Raw genomic sequence first — 18,363 nt, forward strand, 5'->3', positions numbered from 1 at the left:
ATATACAGTCTGGTATCTATAGTGTGTGTGTAGGAGAAGCTACAGTATATCCATATACGGTCTGGTATCTATACAGTCTGGTATCTATAGTGTGTGTAGGAAGAAGCTACAGTATATCCATATACGGTCTGGTATCTATAGTGTGTGTGTGGAAGAAGCTACAGTATATCCATATACAGTCTGGTATCTATAGTGTGTGTGTAGGAGAAGCTACAGTATATCCATATACGGTCTGGTATCTATAGTGTGTGTAGGTTGTGTAGGAGAAGCTACAGTATATCCATATACAGTCTGGTATCTATAGTGTGTGTAGGTTGTGTAGGAGAAGCTACAGTATATCTATATACGGTCTGGTATCTATAGTGTGTGTAGGTTGTGTAGGAGAAGCTACAGTATATCCATATACAGTCTGGTATCTATAGTCTGGTATCTATAGTGTGGTTGTGTAGGAGAAGCTACAGTATATCCATATACAGTCTGGTATCTATAGTATATAGGAGGTCAGTATATCTATATGTGTAGGAGAAGCTACAGTATATCCATATACAGTCTGGTATCTATAGTGTGTGTAGGTTGTGTAGGAGAAGCTACAGTATATCCATATACAGTCTGGTATCTATAGTGTGTGTATATCTATATACAGTCTGGTATCTATAGTGTGTGTAGGTTGTGTAGGAGAAGCTACAGTATATCCATATACAGTCTGGTATCTACAGTATATCTATATACGGTCTGGTATCTATAGTGTGTGTAGGTTGTGTAGGAGAAGCTACAGTATATCCATATACAGTCTGGTATCTATAGTGTGTGTAGGTTGTGTAGGAGAAGCTACAGTATATCTATATACAGTCTGGTATCTATAGTGTGTGTAGGTTGTGTAGGAGAAGCTACAGTATATCCATATACAGTCTGGTATCTATAGTGTGTGTAGGTTGTGTAGGAGAAGCTACAGTATATCCATATACAGTCTGGTATCTATAGTGTGTGTAGGAGAAGCTACAGTATATCCATATACAGTCTGGTATCTATAGTGTGTGTAGGGTATATCCATATACAGTCTGGTATCTATAGTGTGTGTAGGTTGTGAGAAGCTACAGTATATCCATATACAGTCTGGTATCTATAGTGTGTGTAGGTTGTGTAGGAGAAGCTACAGTATATCATATACAGTCTGGTATCTATAGTGTGTGTAGGTTGTGTAGGAGAAGTCTGGTATCTATAGTATATCCATATACAGTCTGGTATCTATAGTGTGTGTAGGAGAAGCTACAGTATATCTATATACAGTCTGGTATCTATAGTGTGTGTAGGTTGTGTAGGAGAAGCTACAGTATATCCATATACAGTCTGGTATCTATAGTGTGTGTAGGGAGAAGCTACAGTATATCTATATACAGTCTGGTATCTATAGTGTGTGTAGGTTGTGTAGGAGAAGCTACAGTATATCTATATACAGTCTGGTATCTATAGTGTGTGTAGGTTGTGTAGGAGAAGCTACAGTATATCCATATACAGTCTGGTATCTATAGTGTGTGTAGGTTGTGTAGGAGAAGCTACAGTATATCTATATACAGTCTGGTATCTATAGTGTGTGTGGGAGAAGCTACAGTATATCTATATACAGTCTGGTATCTATAGTGTGTGTAGGTTGTGTAGGAGAAGTCTATCAGTATATCAGTATATATATACAGTCTGGTATCTATAGTGTATGTAGGTTGTGTAGGAGAAGCTACAGTATATCCATATACAGTCTGGTATCTATAGTGTGTGTAGGAGAAGCTACAGTATATCTATATACAGTCTGGTATCTATAGTGTATGTAGGTTGTGTAGGAGAAGCTACAGTATATCCATATACAGTCTGGTATCTATAGTGTGTGTGGGAGAAGCTACAGTATATCTATATACGGTCTGGTATCTATAGTGTGTGTAGGTTGTGTAGGAGAAGCTACAGTATATCCATATACAGTCTGGTATCTATAGTGTGTGTGGGAGAAGCTACAGTATATCTATATACAGTCTGGTATCTATAGTGTGTGTAGGAGAAGCTACAGTATATCTATATACAGTCTGGTATCTATAGTGTGTGTAGGTTGTGTAGGAGAAGCTACAGTATATCTATATACAGTCTGGTATCTATAGTGTGTGTAGGTTGTGTAGGAGAAGCTACAGTATATCTATATACAGTCTGGTATCTATAGTGTGTGTAGGAGAAGCTACAGTATATCTATATACAGTCTGGTATCTATAGTGTGTGTAGGTTGTGTAGGAGAAGCTACAGTATATCTATATACAGTCTGGTATCTAGTGTGTGTAGGTTGTGTAGGAGAAGTGTACAGTCTGGTATCTATAGTGTGTGTAGGAGAAGACAGTATATCTATATACAGTCTGGTATCTATATCTACAGTATATCTATATACGGTCTGGTATCTATAGTGTGTGTAGGTTGTGTAGGAGAAGCTACAGTATATCTATATACGGTCTGGTATCTATAGTGTGTGTAGGAGAAGCTACAGTATATCTATATACGGTCTGGTATCTATAGTGTGTGTAGGAGAAGCTACAGTATATCTATATACGGTCTGGTATCTATAGTGTGTGTAGGAGAAGCTACAGTATATCTATATACAGTCTGGTATCTATAGTGTGTGTAGGTTGTGTAGGAGAAGCTACAGTATATCCATATACAGTCTGGTATCTATAGTGTGTGTAGGAGAAGCTACAGTATATCTATATACGGTCTGGTATCTATAGTGTGTGTAGGAGAAGCTACAGTATATCCATATACAGTCTTGTGTTCAATGTTTAGTCTAGAACAGGGACAGGCTACTTTGATGGGGGTGGGGCCAAATCAAATATGATGGGGGTACCCACACCCGTACCCACATCTGTACCCACACCCGTACCCACACCCACACATGCAGCAACTTTGTGAGCAAAACGTTTTAGCGGCCCCCCTCTTGACAGCAGAGAGAACTTTCAGAGGTCATTTCCTGCTATTCTTCACCTTCTGCCATGGAGCATAGAGACGATTTAACCAGTTTGTTGACTGACTTTCTGGTGGTTTATTCAGAAAGTGAAATGATGGATAAAAGCTTTTGGCAAAGATCCAGTTAGAGAATGAATATTCAGACAGAGGTGTTGTTTATAGGTCATATGTAAAGCCTCCACTTCTCATCTTACAAAACGAGTTTAATACCTAATTAATAAGCTGCATCATTAAAAGTGTAATATGTAAATGAGTAGTTTAGTTTCCCCACCGAGGGCCAGGAGTCTCTGGCTTACAGGCTGATTTAGTCTGTTTACTCAGGAAGCAGAGACAATTTATTCACAGACACACTCGCCTGAAATCAAAGCTTAAATTAAGAGTATCAATTAATTTGTTGTAATTAGGTGTGTATTCTCTACATTTCTTATATACTCATATTATTATTAGCCTTTAAACGACTTAAACTGTTCAAACGAAATCAACTTCCAGACTGCCCCAACTCGGGTTGCTTGAAAAAATATTTTGGGTAGCATTTATACTTTTTAAACTATAACAATATTTAAATGAGCTCCTAATGCATTTCAAATGGGGAGGAAACGGGCCATAGACTTGAATGGTAAAACATTTAATTTCTATTAATCTCCTCTTTCCCTGTTTAAACTGTCAACTCCAAACTGACCCAAATTAGATTCATTACATTCAGATAACGTTTATACTTCCTGAAACCATTTTAAAATGTCAATAAAAGCTCCCTAGGCTTGAATGGGAAGTATTTGGATTCGACTCTGATCTTAAACCGTTTAAGATATCAATGTCAAACTAATGTTTGTTCAGAGATGGTCAGACTGACCCAACTTAGATTGCACGCATTCAGATGTAATACTGTTTATATATTTTTCAAATATAAGCATTTAACATGTGCATACATTTACATGGGTTTGAATGAGAACCACAGTAATACAGTGGTAGGTATTTAAAATGGTCCTGCTCCTTGGCCAAATAAGCTATAGGCACCAAACCAACTTTCACATGTTCAGGCTATCAATCAATCAATTGATCCTTCACAAGCTCGAGTGCACACCACATTTTCTTCAGGATATGTACTTCTAGAGTTATGTTAGAGTCTGTTCTGTCGTCTTCAAAGATATTGTATGCTTCCATGTGGTTCATATATTTGACACCTTTACCGCTCTGACACCTTTATCGCTCTGACACCTTTATCGCTCTGACACCTTTACCGCTCTGACACCTTTACCGCTCTGACACCTTTACCGCTCTGACACCTAATGGGGATCCATAATAAACCCCAGGAAGAGTAGCTGCTGCTTTGGTAGGAACTAATAAAAACCAATACAATTCACAGCTGAATGATTCACAGCTGAGTGAGAGAAACCTTCCCCAGACATCAACATTACCAGCTCGTTCACCCAGACCCACCACTCACCGCCTGGTGCCCCAGCCCACCACTCACCGCCTGGTGCCCCAGCCCACCACTCACCGCCTGGTGCCCCAGACCCACCACTCACCGCCTGGTGCCCCAGACCCACCACTCACCGCCTGGTGCCCCAGACCCACCACTCACCGCCTGGTGCCCCAGACCCACCACTCACCGCCTGGTGCCCCAGACCCACCACTCACCGCCTGGTGCCCCAGACCCACCACTCACCGCCTGGTGCCCCAGACCCACCACTCACCGCCTGGTGCCCCAGACCCACCACTCACCGCCTGGTGCCCCAGCCCCACCACTCACCGCCTGGTGCCCCAGCCCCACCACTCACCGCCTGGTGCCCCAGCCCCACCACCGCCTGGTGCCCCAGCCCCACCACTCACCGCCTGGTGCCCCAGCCCCACCACTCACCGCCTGGTGCCCCAGCCCCACCACTCACCGCCTGGTGCCCCAGCCCCACCACTCACCGCCTGGTGCCCCAGCCCACCACTCACCGCCTGGTGCCCCAGCCCACCACTCACCGCCTGGTGCCCCAGACCCACCACTCACCGCCTGGTGCCCCAGCCCCACCACTCACCGCCTGGTGCCCCAGCCCACCACTCACCGCCTGGTGTCCCAGCCCACCACCCATGAAGACAGCCAGTTCTGGGGGGACAGGGAGTGGCTGAGCCCCGGGGATGGGGTCAGAGATGACCAGGTTGGACAGGTTAGACTTGGAGGTGTTCAGGGGGCTGGAGCCCCCCATGGTCAGGGAAGCGGTGCCCGTGCTGGACCCGGAGCCCATCTGCTGGGCTAGGAGCATGGCCCGCTCTGGTAGCTTGTTGGGGTCTGAACAAGCCTGCTGCCATACTGGGATCTTCTGGGTCAGCAGGTCTTTACCCTGGATAGATAGAGATCAATCAATAAGTCAACACACACCAGATGAGGCTATAGACAACAGTCATTGATTAGTGTAACACATGGAAGCTATAACACACAACTACGATTTATAGATCTACTTCTCTAGACGGAAGCTATAACACACAACTAAGATTTAGAGATCCACTTCTTTAGATCCTTGTCGTCTTGACTACAACGTCTGAATACACCAAGCTCTTCTGATCACCTTGAAGATCTCCAGTCATCTTTCATGTTAACTTTCACTCTCCCTCCAACATTCCTGTTCTGTTCCTCTCTTATATTCCCTCTCTGTTTGTGTTCCAAATGGCTCTCTATTCCCACCCTACTTTGTATGGGCTCTGGGCTAAACTAGTGCAATATGTAGGGAATAGGGTGCCATTTAAGAGACAGCCTCTATTCAGCCCCATTCATCCCAGAGAGCAGAGCAGCTTCCCTGTGTGTCCCTGTGTGTGTGTGTGTGTGTGTGTGTGTGTGTGTGTGTGTGTGTGTGTGTGTGTGTAGAACCAACCAGGCTGCACCAATGAGTCCCAGGTGACTCAGACCACAACCTAGATGCTTCGCTGCGGCAGCGGTACTCTCACTCTCTCGCTCGCCAGTCTCTCTTACTCACTCCGTCTCTCTGTGTGTCTCTCTCTCTCTGTGCATCTCTCTCTTTCCCCTCTCTCCGAGAGGACTCTTCAGCACAGCCTTTGAGCTCTTCCCACACACACCCCCGTGCTGATTAAACCACTGGACTCCATGTTCTAGAAATGGTCAGCAGCAGTGTGTGTGTTTGTACGTACATGTCGCCCCGTCCGCCACACACACACACACACACACCAACCCTCCCTCCTTAGTGATCCCAGGAAACAGCTGCACTAACACCCACCCATCCACCCACACCTGTACAACCTCTTTACATATCCTCCTCTCCATAACGTTTCTCAGGAAATACGCTATTATTCATATGCAGCAATGAAATAGACTATGAATATTATATCAACTGGATCTATCATGAAGCCAGAACATCTCCTAACAGCCTGTCATATATTATGTCCCAAATGGTAACCTTTCAAAGAGGGCCCTGGTCTAAAGTAGTGCACTACATAGGGAATAGGGTGCCATTTGGGATGATACCTTAATCAGTTTTGACAAATAGAGTTGTGATGAGATGACCCCAGGCCAAGGTCACAGAGTTATATACACACACACACACACACACACACACACACACACACACACACACACACAATATATACATATACATTATATTACAGAGAAGTATAGGCTTATCATTCAGTTATATGACCATTATAAACAGCAGAAAATATGATTGATTGCACCATTGAGACAGACAGATACCAAACCCATGCATTTGACATTGCCACCTGGACAACAAACCCCCCTTCCCCACCACCACCCCACAGAGCCAGTTGTGTTAACCCTTACCTTGCCGTGGTAGGCGCTGCTGTTCTTGGCCACAGCACACTGTCTGTCCACCAGGAAACAGTACCTCCTGCGCTCCTCAGACAGAGCAGTCTTGTAGCCCTCTGCTATGAAGGTGTCCAGTTCACTCTGCTTACTACTGATGGTCTCCACAAACTACAGGACAAAACACAGGAGACAAGAGGTGAGACAGTGTCCCTCCAAAACACACCTTTATATGTTAGGACAATGTAAACTGTATTGTAAACAGCGATTGTGCACCTGTGTGTGTTGATAATGAACTCCGTAATAACAGTGTCAGGTATGTCTGTGTGTTGATAATGAACTCCGTAATAACAGTGTCAGGTATGTCTGTGTGTTGATAATGAACTCCGTAATAACAGTGGCAGGTCTTTCTGTGTGTTGATAATGAACTCCGTAATAACAGTGTCAGGTCTTTCTGTGTGTTGATAATGAACTCCGTAATAACAGTGGCAGGTATGTCTGTGTGTTGATAATGAACTCCGTAATAGCAGTGTCAGGTATGTCTGTGTGTTGATAATGAACTCCGTAATAACAGTGTCAGGTATGTCTGTGTGTTGATAATGAACTCCGTAATAACAGTGGCAGGTCTTTCTGTGTGTTGATAATGAACTCCGTAATAACAGTGGCAGGTCTTTCTGTGTGTTGATAATGAACTCCGTAATAACAGTGGCAGGTCTTTCTGTGTGTTGATAATGAACTCCGTAATAACAGTGGCAGGTATGTCTGTGTGTTGATAATGAACTCCGTAATAACAGTGGCAGGTCTTTCTGTGTGTTGATAATGAACTCCGTAATAACAGTGGCAGGTATGTCTGTGTGTTGATAATGAACTCCGTAATAGCAGTGTCAGGTATGTCTGTGTGTTGATAATGAACTCCGTAATAACAGTGGCAGGTCTTTCTGTGTTGATAATGAACTCCGTAATAACAGTGGCAGGTCTTTCTGTGTGTTGATAATGAACTCCGTAATAACAGTGTCAGGTATGTCTGTGTGTTGATAATGAACTCCGTAATAACAGTGGCAGGTATGTCTGTGTGTTGATAATGAACTTCATAATAACAGTGGCATTCCTATGTGTGAACACTCATTCTGGGAAAGAGAGTTTATTAATCTCCGACACACTGGAGATCAGATATATGACTCTGTTCCAACACACACACACACAAGAGTGGATCTCCCAGCCAGTCAGCCATTGTTATTGACTTGTATCATATCTCTACAGTGTGAGTGACAGACAGTATCTACTGAGACCGCTCTCTCACTCTCGATCCACACACAATACAGAAATCTCACAACAATCATATTCAATCATAATATCCTATTCTCCCGTAGCTTCATCAGTCAAGGCTGATTAGAGCTGAAAGGAACGAGGCTGATTAGAGCCGAAAGGAACGAGGCTGATTAGAGCCGAAAGGAACGAGGCTGATTAGAGCCGAAAGGAACGAGGCTGATTAGAGCCGAAAGGAACGAGGCTGATTAGAGCCGAAAGGAACGAGGCTGATTAGAGCCGAAAGGAACGAGGCTGATTAGAGCCGAAAGGAACGAGGCTGATTAGAGCCGAAAGGAACGAGGCTGATTAGAGCCGAAAGGAACGAGGCTGATTAGAGCTGAAAGGAACGAGGCTGATTAGATTTGAAATGTGCCACTATACACTGAGCTCTGGGGTGTATTCATTAGACGAAGACCATAGCAAACAGTTGAAAAAAATGTTTTGTTATGGAAAATGTTTACTCCAAATGGAAAACATTTGCATCAAAAAGGAGAGTTCAGTTCTTCCATTAGGTTGTTTGGTTTGAGTTGACAGAGCAGTTACACATCTTCACCAGCACTGGGTGCTGTTTCCCCACTGACTAACAGTGGACACCTGTACATTGCAATTTCAACTGCGTTGGAATCAACAAAACCAGACAGATGAAACTGAACAACATCAAAACTACTTTAGTTGGATGAAATAGCTTGTGCATTAGGATAAACCCACCAACTATCCTTTACAACAACTCAGAGCAGACACAACCTGAGATGGAAGGATCATGACTAGAGATTCCTGTCTCTGTGTGTGTGTGTCTGTGTGTATGTCTGTGTGTGTGTCTGTGTGTGTGTGTGTGTCCGTGTCCCCCAGCCAGAGTAGAGAAATAAAGCGAGTCAGTAGTCGTGATGGGAGCCATTTCAATGAACCATTACAGCACAGAATGGAATACAGAAGTCTGACAAGATGATGGTTTTATTCTCTTTTTTATTAGTTATTTCTGTTTCGTGAAAAAGTTAGACTGCTGTGGAATGAGTCACGCTACATACTGCAGAGCGAGAGAGCGAGGGAGAGAAAAGAGAGTATCTGGACCAGCACGTTTGAAAAGACTGACATTTCAGCCTGTTTTGGTGGGATGGATCTTTGGCCTGCCAGGCTCAGGTGGTGGCTGAGGCCAGGCTCAGGTGGTGGCTGAGGCCAGGCTCAGGTGGTGGCTGAGGTCAGGCTCAGGTGGTGGCTGACGTCAGGCTCAGGTGGTGGCTGAGGTCAGGCTCAGGTGGTGGCTGAGGTCAGGCTCAGGTGGTGGCTGAGGTCAGGCTCATGTGGTGGCTGAGGTCCACGATGATCTTCTCTGCCTTCCTGTGACATTTCTTCAGCCTCCTGAGGTTGAAGAGGTGCTATTGCGCCTTCTTCACCACACTGTCTGTGTGAGTGGACCATTTCAGATTGTCAGTGATTGCAAGCAGAGGAACTTGAACCTTTTCACCCTCTCCATAGCAGCCCCATCGATGTGGATGGGGGTGTGTTCTCTCTGCAAGTCCACGATCAGCTCCTTTGTTTTGTTGACATTAAGGGAGGCTATTTTCCCAGCACCATTCCACCAGGGCTCTCACCTCCTCCTTGTAGGCTGTCATTGTTAGTAATCAGGCCTACAACTGTTGTATCATCGGCAAACTTGATGATTGAGTAGGAGATCAATAGTCAAGTCCATTATTCAAGACCAAGGAAGCTCCACTAATACTTATAGCCTGTTCATTTCTGAACTGTGTGTAGGTGATGGGCCCATGCTACATGTATCCAGCAGTGCTGGGCATCAAAGACTAAATAAAATAATGAACAGTACATGATGCTGTTCCTGTGCTTTATTCCTGCACACACAACCATCCTATCCATCTATCTCTCTCTGTCCATCCATCCATCCATCCATCCATTTCCATTCAAAAGTTTGGAATAACTTAGAAATGTCCTTGTTTTTTAAAGAAAATCACAAAGAACTTTCCTCTGAAACTCATCAATCTATTCTTGTTCTGAGAAATTAAGGCTATTTCCATGCGAGAAATTGCCAAGAAACTGAAGATCTCGTACAACGCTGTGTACTACTCCCTTCACAGAACAGCGCAAACTGGCTCAAACCAGAATAGAAAGAGGAGTGGGAGGCCCCGGTGCACAACTGAGCAAAAGGACAAGTACATTAGAGTGTCTAGTTTGACAAACAGGTGCCACACAAGTCCTCAACTGGCAGCTTCATTACATAGTACCTGCAAAACACCAGTGTCAACGTCAACAATGAAGAGGTGACTCCGCGATACTGGCCTTCCACGCAGAGTTGCAAAGAAAAAGCCATCTCCCAGACTGGCCAATAAATAGAAAAAATTAAGATGGGCAAAAGAACACAGACACTGGACAGAGGAACTATGCCGAGAAGGCTAGCATCCCGAAGTCGCCTCTTCACACACACACACACACACACACACACACCAGAATGATAATTCTCTCTATTTATTTCAGCTTTTATTTCTTTCATCACATTCCCAGCGGGTCAGACGTTTACATACACTCAATTAGTATTTGGCAGCATCGCCTTTAAATTGTTTAACTTGGGTCAAACGTTTTGGGTAGTCTTCCACAAGCTTCCCACAATAAGTTGGGTGAATGTTGGCCCATTCCACCTGACAGAGCTGGTGTAACTGAATCAGGATCTAGGCCTCTTTGCTCACACACGCTTTTTCAGTTCTACCCACACATTTTCTATAGGATTGAGGTCAAGGCTTTGTGATGGTGACTCCAATACCCTGACCTTGTTGTCCTTAAGCCATTTTGCCACAACTTTGGAAGTATGCTTGGGGTCATTGTCCATTTGAAAGACCCAGTTGCGACCAAGCTTTAACTGATGTCTTGAGATGTTCCTTCAATATATCCACATAATTTTCCATCCTCATGATGCCATGTATTTTGTGAAGTGCATCAGTCCATCCTGCAGCAAATCACCCCCACAACATGAGGCTGCCAACCCTGTGCTTCACGGTTGGGATGGTGTTCTTCGGCTTGCAAGCAACCCCCTTTTTCCTCCAAACATGATGCTGGTCATTATGGCCAAACAGTTTTTTGTTTCATCAGACCAGAGTCCATTTCTCCAAAAAGTACGATCTTTGTCCCCATGTGCAGTTGCAAACCGTAGTCTGGCTTTATTATGGCAGTTTTGGAGCAGTGGCTTCTTCCTTGCTGAGCGGCTTTTCAGGTTATGTCCATATAGGACGCATTTTTACTGTGGATAGATACTTTTGTACCTGTTTCCTCCAGCATCTTCACAAGGTCCTCTGCTGTTGTTCTGGGATTGATTGGCACTTTTCGCACCAAAGTATGTTCATTTCTAGGAGACAGAACGCGTCTCCTGCCTGAGCGGTACGATGGCTGCGTGGTCCCATAGTTTTATACTTGCGTACTATTGTTTATACAGATGAGCGTGGTACCTTCAGGCATTTGGAAATTGCTCCCAAGGATGAACCATACTTGTGGAGGTCTACAATATTTTTCTGAGGTCTTGGCTGATTTCTTTAGATTTTCCCATGATGTCAAGCAAAGAGGCACTGAGTTTGAAGGTAGGGCTTGAAATACATCCACAGGTACACCTCCAATTGACTCACATGATGTCAATTAGCCTATCAGAAGCTTTTAAAGCCATGATATTATTTTCTGGAATTTTCCAAGCTGTTTAAAGGCACAGTCAACTTAGTGTATGTAAACTTCTGACCCACTGGAATTGTGATACAGTGAATTATAAGTGAAATAATCTGTCTGTGAACTATTGTTGGAACATTTACTTGTGTCATGCACTAAGTAGATGTCCTAACCGACTTGCAAAAACAATAATTTGTCAACAATAAATTTATGGACTGGTTGAAAAACGAGTTTTAATGACTCCAACCTAAGTGTATGAAAACTTCTGACTTCAACTGTATATACAATTGGTTAGGACAGCGTCGGGGGTATGCGCATGTGTGGCGTCGAGGTGTGTGTGTGGTGTGTGTGTGTGTGTGTGGTGTTGTGTGTGTGTGTGTGTGTGTGTGTGTGGTGTTGGGGTGTGTGTGTGTAGTGTTGTTGGGGTGTGTGTGTGTGTAGTGTTGGGGAGTGTAATATTAATCTAAAGGTCCTTCCTGCTGCACCTAGCCTTGGTCCACTCTAGTCAACGACATAACGAGATCATTAGCAACATTAACATCACAGGGCTACTAAGCAGGTGTGTGTGTGTGTGTGTGTGTGTGTGTGTGTGTGTGTGGTGTGTGGTGTGTGTGTGTGTGTGTGTGTGTGTGTGTGTCGTGCTACAAAAGGCAAAGAAAAAGCACTGAGCACAGGGATGTAGGAGGGGGAGCGAGGAGGGAAAGAGATGGTGAAAAAGAGAGACAGAGAGCGAACAACAAACAGAGAACCTTAACCATTCCTGTCCTCCACCAGACTGCACTCACACATCATTTACTTCCCTGACACAACAGAAGAGAAGAAAACATTGTGTCACACCCACCGCCATCTTAAACACATGTTTAGTGTGTTATATTATGAGGAAAAACAGCATCAGCGTGCAACATTCACAACCCTGTTAGAAGGTGTGTTAGAATGATCCAATCAATCAGCTTTTAATCAGTTTCTCTAATAGCATTACAATGTTAGATATAGTCCCCCCAGGCTGGTGAGGTACTACTGTAGCTGGCTGTTCCCAGGCTGGTGAGGTACTACTGTAGCTGGCTGTTGTTCCCAGGCTGGTGAGGTACTACTGTAGCTGGCTGTTATTCCCAGGCTGGTGAGGTACTACTGTAGCTGGCTGTTATTCCCAGGCTGGTGAGGTACTACTGTAGCTGGCTGTTATTCCCAGGCTGGTGAGGTACTACTGTAGCTGGCTGTTGTTCCCAGGCTGGTGAGGTACTACTGTAGCTGGCTGTTGTTCCCAGGCTGGTGAGGTACTACTGTAGCTGGCTGTTGTTCTCAGGCTGGTGAGGTACTACTGTAGCTGGCTGTTATTCCCAGGCTGGTGAGGTACTACTGTAGCTGGCTGTTCCCAGGCTGGTGAGGTACTACTGTAGCTGGCTGTTATTCCCAGGCTGGTGAGGTACTACTGTAGCTGGCTGTTCCCAGCCTGGTGAGGTACTACTGTAGCTGGCTGTTGTTCCCAGGCTGGTGAGGTACTACTGTAGCTGCCACCCAATAGCTCCTCCCCAAAGAGCTGAACAACTCTCTTTATCGCCTCCTTCCTTACTGCTCATGCGCTCTTAAAGTGGCAGTGCACGGTGAAGGCTCCGAGCAGATTTCTGCTGTGACAGGTTCATGTTCCTGCTACACAAAACCAGGGAAGTCCTCATCAAGTCCTCCTCAGTTACTTTGTTTGCCCCAGGCTGGTGAGGTACTACTGTAGCTGGCTGTTGTTCCCAGGCTGGTGAGGTACTACTGTAGCTGGCTGTTGTTCCCAGGCTGGTGAGGTACTACTGTAGCTGGCTGCTGTTCCCAGGCTGGTGAGGTACTACTGTAGCTGGCAGTTATTCCCAGGCTGGTGAGGTACTACTGTAGCTGGCTGTTATTCCCAGGCTGGTGAGGTACTACTGTAGCTGGCTGTTATTCCCAGGCTGGTGAGGTACTACTGTAGCTGGCTGTTCCCAGGCTGGTGAGGTACTACTGTAGCTGGCTGTTCCCAGGCTGGTGAGGTACTACTGTAGCTGGCTGTTGTTCTCAGGCTGGTGAGGTACTACTGTAGCTGGCTGTTATTCCCAGGCTGGTGAGGTACTACTGTAGCTGGCTGTTCCCAGGCTGGTGAGGTACTACTGTAGCTGGCTGTTCCCAGGCTGGTGAGGTACTACTGTAGCTGGCTGTTATTCCCAGGCTGGTGAGGTACTACTGTAGCTGGCTGTTATTCCCAGGCTGGTGAGGTACTACTGTAGCTGGCTGTTCCCAGGCTGGTGAGGTACTACTGTAGCTGGCTGTTATTCCCAGGCTGGTGAGGTACTACTGTAGCTGGCTGTTATTCCCAGGCTGGTGAGGTACTACTGTAGCTGGCTGTTATTCCCAGGCTGGTGAGGGTACTGTTATTCCCACTGTGAGCTGGCTGGTTATTCCCAGGCTGGTGAGGTACTACTGTAGCTGGCTGTTATTCCCAGGCTGGTGAGGTACTAGCTGGCTGTTATTCCCAGGCTGGTGAGGCTGCTGGCTGTTGTTCCCAGGCTGGTGAGGTACTACTGTAGCTGGCTGTTATTCCCAGGCTGGTGAGGTACTACTGTAGCTGGCTGTTGTTCCCAGGCTGGTGAGGTACTACTGTAGCTGGCTGTTGTTCCCAGGCTGGTGAGGTACTACTGTAGCTGGCTGTTCCCAGCCTGGTGAGGTACTACTGTAGCTGGCTGTTGTTCCCAGGCTGGTGAGGTACTACTGTAGCTGGCTGTTATTCCCAGGCTGGTGAGGTACTACTGTAGCTGGCTGTTGTTCTCAGGCTGGTGAGGTACTACTGCATTTACATTTACATTTAAGTCATTTAGCAGACGCTCTTATCCAGAGCGACTTACAAATTGGTGCTTTCACCTTATGACATCCAGTGGAACAGCCACTTTACAATAGTGCATCTAGGTCTTTTAAGGGGGGGAGAAGGATTACTTTATCCTATTCCTTAAAGAGGTGGGGTTTCAGGTGTCTCCGGAAGGTGGTGATTGACTCCGCTGTCCTGGCGTCGTGAGGGAGTTTGTTCCACCATTGGGGGGCCAGAGCAGCGAACAGTTTTGACTGGGCTGAGCGGGAACTGTACTTCCTCAGTGGTAGGGAGGCGAGCAGGCCAGAGGTGGATGAACGCAGTGCCCTTGTTTGGGTGTAGGGCCTGATCAGAGCCTGGAGGTACTGAGGTGCCGTTCCCCTCACAGCTCCGTAGGCAAGCACCATGGTCTTGTAGCGGATGCGAGCTTCAACTGGAAGCCAGTGGAGAGAGCGGAGGAGCGGGGTGACGTGAGAGAACTTGGGAAGGTTGAACACCAGACGGGCTGCGGCGTTCTGGATGAGTTGTAGGGGTTTAATGGCACAGGCAGGGAGCCCAGCCAACAGCGAGTTGCAGTAATCCAGACGGGAGATGACAAGTGCCTGGATTAGGACCTGCGCCGCTTCCTGTAGCTGGCTGCTGTTCCCAGGCTGGTGAGGTACTACTGTAGCTGGCTGTTATTCCCAGGCTGGTGAGGTACTACTGTAGCTGGCTGTTATTCCCAGGCTGGTGAGGTACTACTGTAGCTGGCTGTTGTTCCCAGGCTGGTGAGGTACTACTGTAGCTGGCTGTTGTTCCCAGGCTGGTGAGGTACTACAGCTGGCTGTTATTCCCAGGCTGGTGAGGTACTACTGTAGCTGGCTGTTATTCCCAGGCTGGTGAGGTACTACTGTAGCTGGCTGTTGTTCCCAGGCTGGTGAGGTACTACTGTAGCTGGCTGTTGTTCCCAGGCTGGTGAGGTACTACTGTAGCTGGCTGTTATTCCCAGGCTGGTGAGGTACTACTGTAGCTGGCTGTTGTTCCCAGGCTGGTGAAGTACTACTGTAGCTGGCTGTTGTTCCCAGGCTGGTGAGGTACTACTGTAGCTGGCTGTTATTCCCAGGCTGGTGAGGTACTACTGTAGCTGGCTGTTATTCCCAGGCTGGTGAGGTACTACTGTAGCTGGCTGTTATTCCCAGGCTGGTGAGGTACTACTGTAGCTGGCTGTTATTCCCAGGCTGGTGAGGTACTACTGTAGCTGGCTGTTATTCCCAGGCTGGTGAGGTACTACTGTAGCTGGCTGTTATTCCCAGGCTGGTGAGGTACTACTGTAGCTGGCTGTTATTCCCAGGCTGGTGAGGTACTACTGTAGCTGGCTGTTCCCAGGCTACTGTAGCTGGCTGTTATTCCCAGGCTGGTGAGGTACTACTGTAGCTGGCTGTTATTCCCAGGCTGGTGAGGTACTGTAGCTGGCTGTTGTTCCCAGGCTGGTGAGGTACTACTGTAGCTGGCTGTTATTCCCAGGCTGGTGAGGTACTACTGTAGCTGGCTGTTATTCCCAGGCTGGTGAGGTACTACTGTAGCTGGCTGTTGTTCCCAGGCTGGTGAGGTACTACTGTAGCTTGCTGTTGTTCCCAGGCTGGTGAGGTACTACTGTAGCTGGCTGTTCCCAGGCTGGTGAGGTACTACTGTAGCTGGCTGTTATTCCCAGGCTGGTGAGGTACTACTGTAGCTGGCTGTTATTCCCAGGCTGGTGAGGTACTACTGTAGCTGGCTGTTCCCAGGCTGGTGAGGTACTACTGTAGCTGGCTGTTATTCCCAGGCTGGTGAGGTACTACTGTAGCTGGCTGTTATTCCCAGGCTGGTGAGGTACTACTGTAGCTGGCTGTTGTTCCCAGGCTGGTGAGGTACTACTGTAGCTGGCTGTTATTCCCAGGCTGGTGAGGTACTACTGTAGCTGGCTGTTGTTCCCAGGCTGGTGAGGTACTACTGTAGCTTGCTGTTGTTCCCAGGCTGGTGAGGTACTACTGTAGCTGGCTGTTATTCCCAGGCTGGTGAGGTACTACTGTAGCTGGCTGTTGTTTCAATGTTGGCGGTATAAGAGTCTGTGTCGGACTGTAGGCTGCGGTTCTGTAGTCCCAGTGGAGTGTGTGTGTGCGTTTGTGTGTGTGTGTGAGGGGGACTGTAAGCTGTAGTTGCTTAGTCCCAGTGAGGCTCCAGCACGAATGAGTTGACTCCCCCCCTCCCTCCCTCTCTCCCTCCCTCTCTCCCTCTCTCCCTCATACTGTACGTGATATGATCAGGAAAATGGAGCAGTGTGAAAATGAGAAGGGAGATAGCTTTCTCCTCTCCCTGGTAAGGTACTGTGTGTTATTAGGAGCAAGGCTAGATGAGTTGGACCTGTCTGCAGGTGGGCCCAACAAAGCAAACAGCCAAGACATACTTTTTTAATCAACATACTAGGCTCACCCATACAGAGAATGTGTAACCCTAATGCGCCATTGGTTGATTCGGGTGCATCATGTCCTCTTATCTAATTAACTGTTGTTGTCAAACAGTGAGTCTGGAAAGACCGTTCTCTTCCTCAGTGAATTATACTAGATAAAAAGCCTAAATGAGTGAAACATCCTCACATTTAAAGCATACCTGATTGTTTAAATTTCAAACTATTAAAGCGTTCTATTCTCGAAAACCTAAAATGACTACTATTTAGAATGCAAGTATGGGAATTGGGACACGGCCAATGTGCTTGTTTTCTATGACATTGTTTTTGTTTCGCATTTGATGTGTGTATTTTTGTCATTCAGAGCTCATCTGTCTAAAGAGGCCTTGGTCGGAGTTCGACTCCCTGATAAAATACACTGAATCGAGCTTTCAGGGGAGGATGGGACTGACTGAGGATGACCTATGCTGAGGTAGTAGAATAAATATTACAAGGTAATATAAGTCTGCTAAAGGAATGGGGCTGGAGACAGTGTTAGATAGTGCTCTATACATTACAGTACTCAACACTCTCTCCCTCGTACTCTGACAGACACAATACCGACATCTTGAGACTAAGCTTCAATCTGACATTTTTGTCAAATAAGAGTGAGTCCCCATTGGAGTTAGTCGCCATTGGAGTTAGTCGCCATAGGAGTTAGTCCCCATAGGAGTTAGTCCCCATAGGAGTTAGTCCCCATAGGAGTTAGTCCCCATAGGAGTTAGTCCCCATAGGAGTGAGTCCCAAAGGAATTAGTCCCATAGGAGTGAGTCCCAAAGGAATTAGTCCCATAGGAGTGAGTCCCAAAGGAATTAGTCCCATATACATATACGGATGGTTCTTGAAAAAGTACTAGACTAGAAAGTTCTATCTGCATAAACCCCAATGCAAGCCAATCAAAAGCCTGAACAAATACAGAGGGACCAATCAGAACAACACGTCTTTGCCAGTAAAAACTGAACATGTCTAAAAACTGGACTGTGTCAGATAGGACCTTACGGCTCTGAAATATAAATCTGGGTTCAACCTTAAAAGGTTCTATCTGCAATTGCACCCCTCTAAAAATGATAAATTTACAAATGTCTCAGGGTTTTGATACTCTGCACTTTAGGAACCTTTAAGGTGAGGACCTTAATGGGTTATGAAAGAAGAAGAAGTCACTACAAAACAGTTCTGAGATCTGGGATTTGAAAACTTTGATGCTCAATATCTTCTAACTATGCTTTGAATAGATAGAACCTCATCAAATCAAATCACATGTTATTGGTCACATACACACGTAGCGAAATGCTTATCGTCCCAACATCACACAGTGGCAAGCCACATCTAACACTTCTAGCCTGTCCCTGTCATCAGAGGAAGGGCTGGAGCATC

General features: G+C 46.0%; 1 protein-coding gene across 2 annotated transcripts in view; it reads right to left on the bottom strand.

The window, feature by feature from the left end:
- baiap2a (BAR/IMD domain containing adaptor protein 2a) overlaps positions 1 to 18,363 on the bottom strand; it is a 190,620-nt gene that overhangs the window by 19,670 nt on the left and 152,587 nt on the right. For both annotated transcript variants that reach the window (XM_065010765.1, XM_065010766.1), the window contains exons 7-8: positions 6,764 to 6,916; positions 5,040 to 5,315 (exon numbers count right to left, since the gene is read on the bottom strand). In XM_065010765.1, coding sequence (XP_064866837.1) covers positions 5,040 to 5,315; positions 6,764 to 6,916 — 429 coding nt within the window. The remainder of the gene's footprint in view (positions 1 to 5,039; positions 5,316 to 6,763; positions 6,917 to 18,363) is intronic.

Source organism: Oncorhynchus nerka, linkage group LG26 (genome assembly GCF_034236695.1).
Source record: "Oncorhynchus nerka isolate Pitt River linkage group LG26, Oner_Uvic_2.0, whole genome shotgun sequence".
Lineage (NCBI taxonomy): Eukaryota > Metazoa > Chordata > Actinopteri > Salmoniformes > Salmonidae > Oncorhynchus > Oncorhynchus nerka.